Source organism: Conger conger, chromosome 12 (assembly GCF_963514075.1).
Source record: "Conger conger chromosome 12, fConCon1.1, whole genome shotgun sequence".
NCBI classification, from domain to species: domain Eukaryota; kingdom Metazoa; phylum Chordata; class Actinopteri; order Anguilliformes; family Congridae; genus Conger; species Conger conger.
Genome location: NC_083771.1, coordinates 37,534,525 through 37,550,485, shown reverse-complemented (window position 1 = coordinate 37,550,485; position 15,961 = coordinate 37,534,525). Strand labels below are relative to the sequence as shown.

General features: G+C 44.1%; 1 protein-coding gene across 1 annotated transcript in view; it reads left to right on the top strand.

Moving 5' to 3' along the window:
• Nucleotides 1-3,925: 3,925 nt before the first annotated feature.
• ap3b1a (adaptor related protein complex 3 subunit beta 1a) overlaps nt 3,926-15,961 on the top strand; it is an 83,616-nt gene continuing 71,580 nt past the window's right edge. The window contains exons 1-4 of the mRNA XM_061263157.1: nt 3,926-4,232; nt 11,545-11,620; nt 11,896-11,970; nt 14,639-14,734. Of these exons, the coding sequence (XP_061119141.1) occupies nt 4,081-4,232; nt 11,545-11,620; nt 11,896-11,970; nt 14,639-14,734 (399 nt within the window). The 5' untranslated portion in view covers nt 3,926-4,080. The remainder of the gene's footprint in view (nt 4,233-11,544; nt 11,621-11,895; nt 11,971-14,638; nt 14,735-15,961) is intronic.

Genomic DNA, 15,961 nt, shown 5'->3' with positions numbered 1-15,961 from the left:
AATTTGCAAAAAAAATGTGATCCCCAAGCCTTTTGGGATAATGTTTTATGGACAGATAAGACAAATGTGAAAATGTATTGGATGACCCGGGCCCCATTACATCTGATGTAAAGTCAATACAGAATTTCACACACACACACACACACACACACACACACACACACACACACACACACACACACACACACACACACACTTCATGCTGTGGTGCCATGAAGTTAAAGTAAGGTGCTGTCCACCAGGGAGCAGCACTGGCCCTGTCTACCAGTATGGACACAGCTTTGATTCATTGTAATCACCATAGCGATGGTCAATTACCCTAGGTCTGGTTCTCAGGCCTGAGGAGGGTGATTTTCGTGTGAATGCTGGCGAGTTTTGATCTGGGTCTAGTTTTGGATTCCTCCTTTAGATTTTAGTTACCAGGATGGCCTCTTTTATTTCGGAATTATTTCTGTGGTGAATAGGATTTTGTTTAATAAAAGTCAGGAAGCAACCCATTTCTCTTGCTTTGATTTCTGTTCCCCCCATAATCAGTGGCCACCCCCATTGATGGAGAATGTGGGCACAGTGCCCCCTGGTGAGCAGACAGATTTAACTTTTTTGCAATTTTTCCTTGAAAAAAACGAACAATTTTGGAACATGCCAAGGAAACCCAGGGAGAAGAAAAGGTAGCAAGGCCCACGCTGAGTCGGCATTCCTCGCAACCAGCCCTGGACATGAGATGATCTTGAGGCCTGCCCCCTGGACTACCTTGGGGACCTCCTGACTAGGTTGCTGAGGCCTAACCCAGCCCCAGAACAGACCTGCAAGGTTGGCCCATGGAGAACTAGAGTTCCTGCCTGGATCATGAAGGGCAGTTCCTCTGGGAGTCAGAGGAGGAACAGGACCTGCTTGTGTGGGCACCTCCCAGCTGTGGGCCCTCCAGATGAGGGGGTCTCTCCACAGCCTGTCATGTCTGTGGGCCATGAAGACCTGGGGTCCTCGCTGTCAGCCGCAGCAGTGGGTCATGCAACTGCCATGGCCAGCCACGGGGTTTTGCCTTGCCCACTGTTCTCACAAAGCCTTGTGGATGACCCTGGGGATGGCCTAGAACATACAGCTATACCTTCCAGGCCCCTTTGTTATCGTGTCCTCCCAGAGCTCGAAGCTATGGAGGAAGTAAGTTCTGCAAATAAAAGAGGGCTAAAATGCATCCACAGCAATGAAAGACTATCAAATTACAGGAAGTGTTTGGTGGCAGTTATTGCTGCAAAGGTGGTCTAACCAAGTTTAAGGGGGGCTTACTTCTTCATATGGGTGGCATGGCTCAGGCAGTAAGAGCAGTCGTCTGCCAGTCGGAGGGTTGCCGGTTCGATCCCCCGCACGAGCTGTGTCGAAGTGTCTCCTGAGCAAGACACCTAACCCCCAAATGCTCCTGACAAGCTGGTCGGTGCCTTGCATGGCAGCCGATCGCCGTCATTGTGTCGTTATGTCGGTGTGTGTGTGTGTGTGTGTGTATGAATGGGTGAATGAGAAGCATCAATTGTACAGCGCTTTGGATAAAGGCGCTATATAAATGCCAACCATTTACCATTAATATGGGTGTTTGATAACCTTTTTCATGAAATTGATTCACTTTTTTAAAAGTGCATTGTTTACCATTTACCATTAATATGGGTGTTTGATAACCTTTTTCATGAAATTGATTCACTTTTTAAAAAGTGCATTGTTTACTCCGATTCCATTTCTCTATTTAGATTTTGCTCTGAAACCATTCAGTGTGACAAATATAGAAAATCAGGAAGGGGTATAAAAACTGCTTAAAAATAAGTTCCTTGATTTGCCATGATGAGTTTAACCACTGACCTAAAAATATTCCAAAGATCAAACATTAGTGAGACAAGCATTTAATGTAAATTACATATCTACTGTAATGTCATATTTATATTTTAAAACCTACTGCATTTATTTTTCATCTCACTGCAATCCCCCACTTCAAATTGCCTTAGAAAAAATGTAAGTAGTGTTTGTGCTGTACAATGCTAAAAACATTTCCACAGTACCCAGTCAGCTATCTGCAGTTACCTAACTGTCCAAAGAGTAACGGGTGCAATAGAGAGCAGACAGCTTGGCTTTAGATTGCATGTTTGACAGATGCTGTGTCAGCACCCCAGATGCTGCTCATGAGTGCTCCAAGAAATGTCCACATTATGGCTAACATTCCCTGCTGCAGTCATGGACATTTAGGGTCCAAGTACAGCCCCAGGAAATCTATACATAGTGTTGGAGTAGAAAGCCTCGAACAAAGTTATAACTTGTGAATAAATAAAGGAATATAGTGTGGATGCTCATGTAAGCTTAGAAAAAAATGTGGCGTCACAGCAATGTGTGCTACAGCCAAATCATGAATTAACAACTGACTGCAGGAAAATAACCAAAGATAGAGAGCAGCCTCAACACTTACTGGGCAGCATCAGAACCAGATATGAGTCAGTCAATCACTTCTGACTTCAAGATTAGAGTTGTAGATACATTTGACAAATTAAATTTCAGTATGAAAAATGTGTGAGATGATCTATGAACCAAGAATCCCAGTTACAACCAAAAGGCAGCAAATGTAATCTTTCAGGGAGAAAATTGAAAATTGTAGTGTGATCATATTTGAAGACAGTTATATGGGAAAGCTTTCAAAATAAGTTTATTGATCCATTACCTGAGACTTATGTACACAGGGTTATCACTCTTGCAATTCTGTAGACTGGGTTATGGATACTGGCTAGGGAAATATACATAGAGATCATTTTCTCCTGAGATGTAATTTGTAAATCTGAGCATTTAAACGGTAGCATGAACTGCATACTTTGACCACACTGGATAGTGTCAACCACTGCAATAGTCAATAGTCAGGGAACATGATAAATGCTTTAGGTTCTGTTAAGTAGAACTTGCCCTGGGGCATCAAAAAGGCCAGGAGACGAGCAACACATTTATTTACTCTGAGGTTAGGCCAGTTTAGGAGTGGTACACCTGTGTGACTGTGCATTTATGTATGTGGCATCAAAGGGACACAGGTGTTAATGAAAGCAGAGCCAAACCTCAACTGCAGTGAAGCGCCATTGATAAAAATGTAAAAATGAAAGACTTTGAAATGTATCTCTTGTCCTGAAACAAACCAAAAACCAGCAAACACTGTGGCCCTCCAGGACCCTTAACACTGGAATAGAGCATAAATCTGGCTTAGGCTAAACCTGTGTTTATGGACCAGCAGTGCTGAACTCAGCAGGATAATTGGAAACATTATTTATTTATTCACAGATGCAGTTATTAATAGATATGTTGCAAATGATTTATTCATTCATTTATACAATTGATCATTATTTTCATTTTATGCACAGGTATTTCCTTTATGTAGTCGGTTCAGCCTCTGATACTATATACATACAGTACAGTCCGTAAGTATTTGGACAGTGGTACAATTTTGGTTCTTGTGCCTCTGTAGCACATTGGATCTGAAATAAAACAATGAATAATGAGGTTAAAGTACAACTGTCACCTTTAATTTGAGGGTATTTACATCCATATCAGGTGATCCGTTTAAGAATTGCATCTCTTTTTATGCGTCATCCTCCTTATTTTAGGGCGCCAAAAGTAGTTGGCCAGTTGGTTTCTTTGCTGTTTCTGATTAGTCAGGTCATAGCTCAGGCTCAAGTACATCATAAAACAAACGCAAGGAAGACCACCACATAGCGCAACCGATTTAAGGTAGACACATATTTCGATAATGTCAGTCCCTTCATAATAGCACAAGAATGTACGCCCAAGAACTCCAGTTTCTTTTAGATTTTGATTGGACTATAGCAACAGTTACCGCGGCAACGGCAGGTCAGGTGCTTCATGGTTTGCTCCTGTCATGTGACTTGACCTTTCCATCTCGGAGCTACTTCCGGTATTGCGTGGAAGGAAGGAAAAAGTTACACGTTTGATGAAAAGTTCTGTTTCATTTTCTGTTGTTGATCACAAATTTTCCATAATAACAAACTCTATTTTGGATTACAAATATCTGCAAGACAACATATTTGCAGTGAATTCGCAACAATACAAATGTTGAGTATGTCGACGAACAGCTTGTCGTATAATGATCAAGGAGGAGCGGATTCTGCTGTAGAAGTTGGGCAGGAGACCACTCCAACCTCTTCTACTAACGTTACTGCCTCCAGTGCGGGATTTGGCCTCTTCAGTTCTGATTTTAAAAAGTAAGACTGTTTTCTTTCATGGTACATCTAACCAAGGAAATTGATATACACTGCTCCACAATATAGGCAACGAACTATTACTAAGCGACTACCTAGCAGGCTAGCTATCTGGGATAAAGCTTTTTATAAAACCTACAAAACGGTCACCCATTTGCGTTCATGTCGGTATAAAGCTCATATTCGCAATGGTCCCTTGGAAAGTGAAGTCTAATATGTAGGAATAGATGTAATAATAAGCATTATATTTTATTAAACACATTTTGACACCACCAGACTGCAGTTTGACAGTCCTGAAAGCAGTGGCAGAAAGATGGGGAAGTAGCTTTGGCGCTCTAAACATTTTTAAGATAACTAATAGCAGAGCCATTAAGACTACCAAAACAAAATCAGTAGTTTATTTTAAGAAAATAAGTAGTGACGTTACGATATAGAATATATTTAAGGAGAGGCCTGGCCAAAGTAATGGCAAAGGGGGAAAATGCAAGTCTGAGGGTAAGAGACCTGCTGAAATTAGAATTATGGTGCAATTATGCCTGACACATAAAACAACAAGCATGTTTAAACGTTTGAATGGGTCATGATTTATTGGTAAAGATACTATGCACTTGTTTTTCGTTTTTCTTTCTGAATTTGTGCCACTAGATGTCAGTGAATTTACACGTCCTGGTGGGATGCTTTTTGTGAAATGCTCTGGATTTTATAAAAAAAATAAAGCCTGAAACATTAATGGCAATGTATAATAATAAAGTATAAAATGTGTTGCTCCACAAAGCCTGCTTGTGGATTGGTGTTTTCTTAAGTAATCCAGCAAAACTGATTTGTTTAAAATATATATAAAATTTAAACAGATTCCAGTACACCCACCACTGCTCCACAGTGCAGTCCAAATGCCTTTAATGTTATTTGCTTGTTTCATTAAATGCCCCCCCCCCAAAATAAAAATAAAAATAAGAAAAGAAAGAACCTCTGTTTTGAAGCAAATTGCATGTGATAATGTGGTTGTGTGTATGTATTGGCAGGATACTTTAGTTTTGAATGTGATGTGGAAGTTTCATAGATGGAATGGGAAAAGATATGTGTTTTAGCAAAATGTTTAACATCAATTTGGGATTTTTGATGGACAGGTGTTTTGTAACTTGCTACTAGTTACCGAAATATCTAGATTGCTTGTTTACTGTGGATTATCATATTAAAGGACATGCAACCTTGTAATAAGTTGGCTAATAGCGATGACATAATAGGTGAATGATTTGCATATTCCAATTGCTATTTTGTATGTTCTGCATGACTCGATCGATACTGCCAGATACTGCCGGATACAGATACCGATTTTGGGGGTGTGATTAAAAGATTATGATATGGTGGCCAAAACTTTGAATTCTTGAGCTGGAATGAAAATAATCAAAAACTATTATTAAATCATGTTTTGTTAATATTATTAGCACGATGTCAACCAGTTTTACATTGACATTTTCTTTTGTCAGAATGTCCAATGTGTTCAAAAATCAGTCAAATACTGACCATCAATACTGCCAGTCAATTTGTGACACTTTATTAAAACATGGACCATTTTATTAGCACCTGCTAGGGAGTTCCTCTTGTTCAAAATAATACCAAATAATACACATTTTCGCAAAATAACTCTTTTTATCTAACTCTATGTATTGTAGGTATGAGAAAATGAGGTCCAGCCATTGCCTGCAGACTATAATCTGTGATAAACAAGTGGAAAATGAGCTGGCATCAGAGGCAATCTGTCTGAAATGCTCTGAATCTTCCAGTGGGCTGCTGAAAAACTGGCTGTTTCTGCCTTTGGCCTGCTAACTTTACCTCCTGTGATCCATTTGACTCACCACGCTCTGCTATCTAGTGCTATTAGCTTGCTGTTGAGCTGGCTGCTGGCTTTTTGCTGTCTACCATGAACCGGCTACTTTGATAACACAAAAGTTATGCTCAACACAAAGTTTAAGAGCAGCATACAAAGTTTAGGTGCAGCCTTCATTTCTGAAGGTTGCCCTGGCACCGCTGTGTCAGGAGTAGCTGGATATTCTGTGCTTGGCCCCCTGTGATATGGGATCTGCACTGCCTGTCAAGCAAGATGCTTGAACTCAAGGTCAGGAAACGAACCCACGCTGACATGACAATCTCTCCCTCAATTGTTTGCTGTCTAACTGTTTACTTTCATTGTTTGTTCCCTGGAGAAAAAAGCTGGTATTCCCAAACTCCAGGCTTGCAAGCGGCCCATATGTCAGGCCTGCTGCGAGTCCTGTTAACGTATAGTTGTCTTTAACTGCATTTGAGAGAGGAGGGTAGCGGAGTCAGGATTGAATCAGCTCAAGTGAAATACTGTGCTGATTATCTGCTGTGATTTGTCTATAATGGCAATGTGTGCTTAAAATATTTATATTGGTCCTCTACACTGGCCACACGTTGTCCTTTATTGCCGATTATGATCCAAAATGCTGGTATCAGTCTGAAATAGAGATATTGGCCTGATATTCTGGTTATCCAATATGTGCTTTTATAGGCCGATTATAATGTAGCAGGTATGTATCTGTTTCTTTTGGAACAGCCTAATAGTTTTGAGTGAATTCCTGCTTGCACATAAAAAATAAGAAAATAAACATTTCCATTAAGTCTTCTAAATCCACACTAAGTCTCTGAAGTTTATTCAATATCTTAGCTAGGGTGATATACTGATGACTTTCGATCGGGTTCAGCGTGTTCAGTGTGAAGTGGCCTGCAGGAAACATTGACTGCTTATTAATGGTGTTTTCACTTTCCCGAGCATCTTGAAGAAAACAGATGGTGTCTTGAGGAAAAAGTAGGCTACACTGGGACTGAAATGTTCACATTACGGAGACCTATCAGCGTAGTGAGTGTTTGCCACAGTTTCTGGCTAAATAACCAATCAATATCCGTGATACCCGTCTCAGTGAGTCCTCTGCCTTATTCAGCGACTGGCAGGCTTCCCAACTCCAGTTACAATAATTCACTTTCAGCCCTGCTGCCAGCCCCAATGCAGCGCTTGATTTGTATGGGAGTTGCTTGTGCGCTGTTGAGTCCTGTGTGCAGTGTGGTGTCCCACTTGGCTTGGTGAGAGGGGACCGTCTGTTAGAGTTCCAGGCTGGGAGATGAGCAGCCCCGCCCCCAGGCTTCTCGAGCCCTCCTTCTGCTCTGCCTCGGCCTGGTCTTGTGACCGCACACGGCTCTCCCCCTCTCCATGCAGGCTTGGAGCAAGCAAAGTCTCCATTTGGCCTGTTCAATTTCAACATCATTATTTTCGGCGTGTTCTTGATATTTGGCTTTTACACCAGTTTAATTGAAACATAAAATTAAAAGTGAAGTATGCTAAATTTGAATTACTATTTTTATTTTTTGTAAGGAAATCGGAGAGAGCGTATGGTATAAGTGGAAAATGCAGTCCTGGCTTTTATGTAGCCTGACGCTTCCTGTCTGCTTGTGTTGGGCTGGTGTTTGGATTGTAAATGTTTTAATTGGTGCGGTAAAGTGAGAGACTGAGCTGTTTACACGAGTCTGAAATGTTTCTGTGCAGCTGGCCCCAGAATTCAGGGAAAAGACAAGTCTCATCTTGTACCACCCCTTGCAGCATAATCATTTTGTAATTAGAGCAGAGGGGATTAATTGGGTATTAATGAAGCCTGCTCGTCCATGTCAGTGTACACACTGCGCCTTCTAATGACACTCTAATTGTTAATGGGCAGCTGATCAGTCTTCGTGCGGGGTGTCAGTCATTGTCCTGTTGGGATTAACACGTGGAGACCTGTGCGTTTGTCCCTTGCAAAGTCTTGCTCGTCCCTCTCTCCCTCACTCTCTGTCCCCAGTCAGAGGGTACCATTGTGCCTTGGGGGGGGGGGCTTGTGTCACCAGGCACAGGCTAATGTCATTTAGGCTTAACTACCTCACTCTCGTCACATGGTCAGAATGCACCCAGGGCTGGCCATCATGAAGAAGGCTCCCATTGAGGCAGGAGATCTGGAATGATCCGTCTGGAATTTATTGAAGCTTCTATGCCTCTGATAAACGGCCTAACATAAGGCCGATATTTTGGCCCCCGCATGTTGAAATTATTCAGTGGCTTATTGGATTTCACGGCAAACACTGGTACTATGGACAAGGCAATGTTTAGAACAACACTTCATGTGTATTTTACTAGTCATGGATGTGATGCTTTAACTTGTGGAAGAACCTATGCACTTGTAAGTCGCTTTGGATTAAAAGCGTCTGCCAAATGACAAAAATGTAAATATAAAAATGCAGACCGGCATATTTTTAGGATATAAGAAAACAGCATCTGAGAGGATCATTATAACAGATGGTGGAGAGCAGACAGATAATCATTAAATATTAATTTATTTATGTATATTTTATTTTGACAAAGGGAAATGCATGTAACTGTTCAGGACATTTTTCTCTTTTTAATAATGGATGTGAAATACCATTATTTCCATGTGTGAAACACTAGAGGGCAGCCTTTTACAGTAATGGAATATTTTTGGATATTTTGGATCATTTATTATTATTTTTTTCCATCTGAGGTTAAAATGACACAATCACAGATAAAAATCTGTCGATGGTAATTGGTTGCATAATGGTATTATGCATTTTTCCATCGTCTGTATCCCCATTTTCCTAAACCTGTGGACATAAACTCCTACCAATTTTGGCTTTAATATCCGTCAGCGAGTTTATTGCTCTCTCTTACTGTGTGAATGCTGTGTGACTACATGCATAGCTCTCCAGTGTCAACGTCCATGGGGCAGAATTATGGCTTGCTAATTCTGCGGCTAATGCGGAAAAATAAACATTTTGTGCGTGGTTAATCATTTTCCGGAGCGGCGCGTGAAGCGGTTAAGGCAGCGTGTAGGCCGGACTGATGGTGGGAATAGAGGAAGGACTGTGTCCCTGAGACAGTCCGTCTGTCAGGCTGAGCGGGACCGGGCTGGGGTCCGCTGACAGGTGTCTGTCACCCACCTTCCGCCGAGCGACTGCATTTCTTTTCTGCTCTTCTATTCCACAGCTTCTGCGAACTTTAAAGTGCTGCAATGATTCATGAGACTTCAAACGCATGCTGCTCTGATATAGTCAAATATACGCACAGTAGCCTCCATAATTACTGTACATTGAAGTCTTAATGTTTTACCGGAACTGAATTTGCCTTATGCAAGCATGATGGTAGCCACAATATATGGGTCCACCCCTCAAACAAAAGCTTACCTGTGAGACAGGTGTGGATTATAGTTATTTCTGGGCATTTATTTTTCTGCTCAACACGATTACTTACAGGGGGGCCACACTAATTACTGCTCACCTCACAGCCATTGGGAAAGTACAGGAAAAGCAGAGCTTCCAGTTGGGGGAAGTGTCCAGTTCTTCTGGAAGCCGGGTGGTTTTTCCACGGTGGGGGGGGGGGGGTGGTGGTTTTTCAGAGCGAGCCGATGAAAGATCTACAGTGTTTACAGAGGCGATAAGGCTGGGCCTTGCCCTGGGCCCTCCCTGCGGAAGTGCCTGTGCAAACCGCCCCTCTCAGTCCGTGCGTCTAGGAGCCTGCATTCAGCTGCAGCAGGGCTGGCCGCGGTGCTCTGCGTTCTCCCGGGTTCTGAGGGTGCAGGATGCAGGGGGGATTCAGCACTCTGAGGGGCGATGCGGTGGGAGCTGTCAGGACAGCCTTGCTTTCGGCCGAGAACCTGCAGCTGGCCATCAAACCCCAGCCCGCCGTGGAGGAACAGGCGCTAACCAATAGCAACGGCGCTCCAGAGGAGACGCCGAAAGTTGGGTACGTGGCAGTGCGATGGCCTGTTCACGCGTGGTGTGTGCCGGCAGCAGTCTAGTTTGTTGCTGTGTGTGTGTGTGTGCGTGTGTGTTGCGGTATATGTAGTGCGTGTGTGAGTTTACTGTCTTTGAGCGTTTCACTGTGTGGCAGTATATGCAGTTTGTGCATGTGTGTGTTGCTGTGTTTGTATGTATATATGCATATTTGGGGACCTCCTCTGGGGCAGAGGTAAGGAGCCTGGACTCATAACCTGAGGAAGGTCTTCTACTTATACCCAGGATAGCCTGAGGCAGCAGTGAAATCCAGAATACAGTGCATCTGAAAATGACATTTTCATGTCTGCCATGTTGTCAATTAAGCAACACACTTAAATTTCTGTTCCTTTTAAGACACACGTATTATATTGTACAAATAAACTTTAGTATTCCATTTCAACATAGAGTACAATGTGAAGCTGTTTAATGGTGTCGGTTATAATCACTGCATTTGGTTTCCTAACCAAAGTTCAGTAAGCTACTGTACCTGCTTGTTTAGGTTCAAAAATATTACTCACAATAATGTGTAATAAATACATCCTTCTCCAGGTTTATAAAGAACTAATACTCAACTCAAATTCTCTCTTTTTTAATAGTTTGTTTGCAGTGCGTTGTTGCATCTCCAGAAGTAATACCGTGTGTAACGCCTCAGTGTTGCCCTGAATTAGAATTTTATTTTAAATGTATTCCTTTTAAAAATGTCTTGCAGTTCTGTATATTTACTTCCTATTTTGCTGGGAGGGCTAAACAAAGCTTGCTTTTGAGGCCTGTGCTACTGTGTCACATTGAACCAGGGACTGGACAATTAAAGTTATAGACCAGAACCATTGTTGGCAACTATTTAAAATGACTCTTTATTCAGTTTTGTTAGACTAGATTATCTAGTCGGTAAGAATAATTTTCTGGAATGAATGATTCATTCGCTGCAATATGCAGTATTGGAATGTTTAGCTAAAGTTAAACATTAAACTGATCTACAGTACGTTGAACCACACCACACAACACCACACACCCTTCCTCAACCTCGATGTATTACAGTGGTTCAACTGCTGTCTTGCTGCAGTGCGAGAGTGCCGAATTTTGCTCTCAGTGAAGTTTTTTCTGAAAGACTGACTGCATTTTCCACTTCCACTTCAAGCAAACCTCTAAAAGATATGTCACTAGCATGATTTTAGTAGCACAGTGCTTTCACGTATTTCTTGCGACTGTTCATTTTTTGTAATCACCTGGAAGTATGTGCACAAACTAACTGAATTAGCCGGATTATTCTTTGTATTATTTTGGGTTAGTCAGGGTTAGTATTGTGTAATTTCAGAGGTTTTCCAGTGAAAACGGTTTCAGTAATATGAAAATGAGTATGCAGGCTGGACAATGCTCAAAGCTGTACGTTGTGGTTTGGGACCGTTCAGCTGGACATCACCAGATACCTGTCAGATTGAACGTGGAGCATCACTTTGCTTGATTAATTATTTTCTTGTTGAAGGAATGAAGATCTCAAGGAAATGCTGGAGAGCAACAAGGAGTCCCTCAAACTTGAGGCCATGAAAAGGATTGTTGGGGTAAGCACAGTGACTGTAGCCATAAGAACGAACTGCACTAATTAATCTCTTCTCTGAAATGAATATTATTCTTTATGAATATTCCTATATGCAGCATGTTTTTCCTGTATTTATTGCATTCTGTCAGCAATACTTTGTAGCGCAGCTCTAAAGTGTACCCTACTCTACCAAAGTGCTGTAACATTAAAAGTACAAGCAACCAGTTGATGTGAGCAGTTGTTCCTTAGGATAGGACTTTGGGTCTAATAACACACACTTTTGTGTTCCGTTTGCAGCTGATAGCCAAGGGAAAGAATGCCTCAGAACTGTTCCCGGCAGTGGTGAAGAACGTCGCCAGTAAAAACATTGAGGTATGACACATTTGATTGGTCTGTTTCACAGTCTCGCATACTGTATTCCCAAAATAGTCAGGGATACGTTCCACTGCTGCCTGCCATTGCCCAGATCGTTTGTAAATCGGATTAGTCAAACAAGCAATTGTCAACTTGAAGGCCGATTTGGCTGACTTGAAAAGGGATTGAGAAGCATTGTGTGTAGTTTTTAACAGGTAGTAAACCCAGAGGAGCCGACCGTCTTGTTTCTGGTCACACGAAGCGAAAGCAGAAATGTTGCAAGCCTTTCGGTCTTCCTGTGAAATGACATTAGAGCCGTGCCTCCCGCTGCCTGGTAAGGAGCTGTCAGGATGTTGAGCGTGTCTTCCAGGCCGTGCGGCCGCCCGTGTCTGACCCAGTAACGGCTCACCGCCACAATGGATGCTGGGTCCAATGAGTCACGAAGTCCGGCCCGTGAATATCGATTAATAAATGAAACCTCTGGCAACGGGAGAGCCGCCCGTGTTTCTGGGGCCTAATGCGTTTGTGTTTTGATTAGCTGCCAGGCATGGCACCTCGTTGCTGGGAGTAGTAATTGGCGATGGTGGGCCCGCAGTCACGTCCACGCCGCTCCCCCCCCCCCACACACACACACCGCCCCGCCTCCCCCTCTCTCTCTGGCAGGCTGGCCCAGCTACCCCCCGCCCCCCACCCCTCTGGCCTCTGCTGGCTGACATTGATCGCATCTAATCAGGAGCAGCGCAGGAACAAATCGAGTGTTTTGCTGCCTTGTGTGATTTAATATCAGGATGCTGTGTTTCTAAACCAGTGCAAAAGCGCTTTTTGGAACAGCAACCATGAAGTCTTTTTTTTCTTCTTTATTTTTTCTCTCTCTCTTTTCTCTCTCTTACACCCCTACACACATACACACACACACACACACACACACACACACACACACACATACATGCAGACCCCCCCCCCCCCCCCCTCCCCCCCACACTCACACACACTTGGACTTCTTTCAGAAAGAAAGTATTACAGAATCCATCAAGTGGTGTATTCCTTTAGATTGGTGGGTTATGAGTGCTGAAGGGTTTCCGTGGTAGCGGGGTCCTCTGGGTAAGGCAGTCGCTGGTCGGCGACTCTGGAGGTCAGGATTTTATTTTCTGATTTAATTGTCATTCCCCTCCGGATCAGTTAAAGGCTGCTGTGATGTGTTCAACAGTAATGCGTTTACCAAGCAAGCGACAGGCATTACGAGAGCCCTGCTTTCCTCTGTGTTATACTTCTGTGTCAATTTATTTTTCCCCAACATTATGAGAAAGAAATCCCTGCAGACTAAAGCCAACAAATGTCAGGTTTTAAAGCTGAAAGGAGTACTTGATTACATTAAGTTTTAGGGACTAGTTTGCTGTTCAGGCCGGGTTCATTTCGAGCACTAACACACTCTACTTAAAATGTCACATCTACGCCAGAGCACATATGTTCATACCATGCTGTGGGGTACACTTATGTGAGCTTCTCTATATTTACTAATGGATTGTGTAAATCCATATTAAAGAGCATATTGTGTGATGCTCACACTAAACGGATTTGGGGAACGTGTGAGTGTTTGGTGAATTCAGTCTCACTCCAGTTTCAGCCGACAGTAGGTTTCGTTGGGTCGAAGACTTTTGCTTTGCTGTCTTGTTACTTGTCAGAGTAACTGCATGTTGAGTAACTCACAAATAAAGGAGAAATTTCATATGAAACATCCATGTTATTTGGTTGACAGTTGAACGGGTTGCTTCTTCTCATTATGTCTATTATCAGATGCGCAGCCACACGTCTGTGATGCAGCATTTTCACATGAGGCAGGCATGGCTGCAGCTTCCATATGATCCTGTTTCTCAGGATCGCCGTAGTATTTAAGTGCACATAATGGTTCCTAACTCACGGGTGACTGCGCTGTCATGAGAATCCTCTCACTGCAACAGCCCCTCTACTGTTTAGGATTCAGATCAAAGTCCGGGCGTATAAATTGAATTAAAAGCCGGCGGACAGATTGGCACTGTGTCCGTTTTTAACTGAGTTATGCCACTAATTCTGCGGATAATCACGCGGGCGGTGATTGAAAGGGCACGCCATGGCCGGATCGGGCTCCTTCACCTGAGGAATTGAGATGAATTATGAAAGGTCCGATCTCTGACCCGCAGGCCAAACTCATCAGCCGCCGGGCAAATATTTGCTCAGCCTTTCCTCCGCGTGGAGAGAGGGGGAGAGTGCAGGGAAGTGATAACGGGCCGGCTCGCAGACCGGCCCAGCCCAGCCCGAACAAAGGCCCTCTAGGCCCGGCCTAGCTCCGCTACCCTCCCAAAAATAACAAGAAGTCGGCTCCCGCTTCATTTATTGGGTAAAGGAAAAATGAAGTTGTAGACTAGGCGAGGAAGGAAGCTGGGCGCTGTGAGGACGCCGGGGTTTGCCTGAAACCCATCCGCACGGCGCTCCTGAAGCTAATGTCTGGAGTGAACACCGATGAAAGCAATTTATTGGCAGCTGTGGGGTTCATTATATCTAATGAAGTGCAGTTAAAAGGAAATGAAAATACCATTCTGGAGAAGAAACGCTGTCAGAGGGAGCCCCTCATTATCTGCTGCCTTTTCTAGCCTGTTGATGAGTGATGTGCTGGCTGTGTTGTTTCATTATGTTCTGGATCCTTCCGCAGCTGAAGAAGCTGGTGTATGTCTACCTGGTCAGATATGCGGAGGAGCAGCAGGACCTGGCCCTCCTGTCCATCAGCACCTTCCAGCGGGCCCTGAAGGTCAGTCCCCCACGGCCTGCTCCCACAACGCCTCCAAACCTCAATCTTCTCAGCAGCACTCAACAATCTCCTCACATCTTTCCAATTGAGTCTATATAATTATTATTGTCTATATAAGCGATGAGCATTCAACTAAAAATGGCAGGTGTCTGAAAATGTGATTTGTATCCTTTTCTGGACAAATGAAAGTTTTCAATGTCTGTTGAACTAAAAGTGTATTAATATATGCTGCATTCTTCACAGTTCTTTCCATTTGAATAGAGACCAAAATATGTACACAGAGCTACTTTGTAAAAATGAAATGTGCGGTGATTTTGGTGAAACATTTCAGATTACCCAGCGACTCCATCTTGCGATGTTTCGGGCGGTTGACCGCGTCCTCTGTGGCGAATGTGAGACGTGCCGTTCCGCGCGCGGTTCGCGCGGCGGCTCGGACGCGAACCCCTCCTGGCTTTGTGTTCGGCGTCCTCCTGCAGGAGAAGTATCGAGCTGCTCCAACAGCGGCCGGCTCCGGAGACGCCCGTGTTCTGAAAGCCTCCTCCGCGCTCCTCGGCCCCGGGAGCTGGAAAACCCATTTCAACCCCTGCTAGTTCTCAATCACGCTTCAATTTAGCCCAACATCTGGGCCTCTGAAAGCCCCTTCCCCCGGCCGCGCGTGCTGGCACAGCACTTCTCCCCGAGCGCAGTGTTGCGTGGACGGGCCTGTCCTGGCCAGGGGCCGGGAGCGACGTGCTCCAGCCTGGCCCCCGCCGGCGGCCCCCCGACTGCCCGCCGTTACCGGGGTCCCCCCCGACGCCCCCGCCGGTCACATGACACCCCCCCGCGGCCGGCCGCAGGAGTCGATATCCAACACGGGAGACGCCGCGGAGTCGAACAACGGTTTAAAGGCATCAAAACAAACGGTCTTGTTTATCTCAAATGGCCGACTTGCAGAAATAAGACCGTTTCAATGAGCGATCCGAGAGATTAGCCGAGGTGCAGCCGACGCGTTGACCGTTTCGGCTTTAAAAACAACAAAACACACCCGGGGTTTCATTTATATCAGCTTCACTGAATTGTGCCGGCCGTGTTTCATCTTAACCTGATGTATGACACATTCTGCATGCTTTGCCTTGCATATTAAAGCACTGATAGAAATGTTGCGTGGCTTACATGACTGACTGCCTGCTTGATTTATTGGGAATAGAAGGCTCCAGACTGCTGACTGCCGCTGTTTAGCGCCTCGTC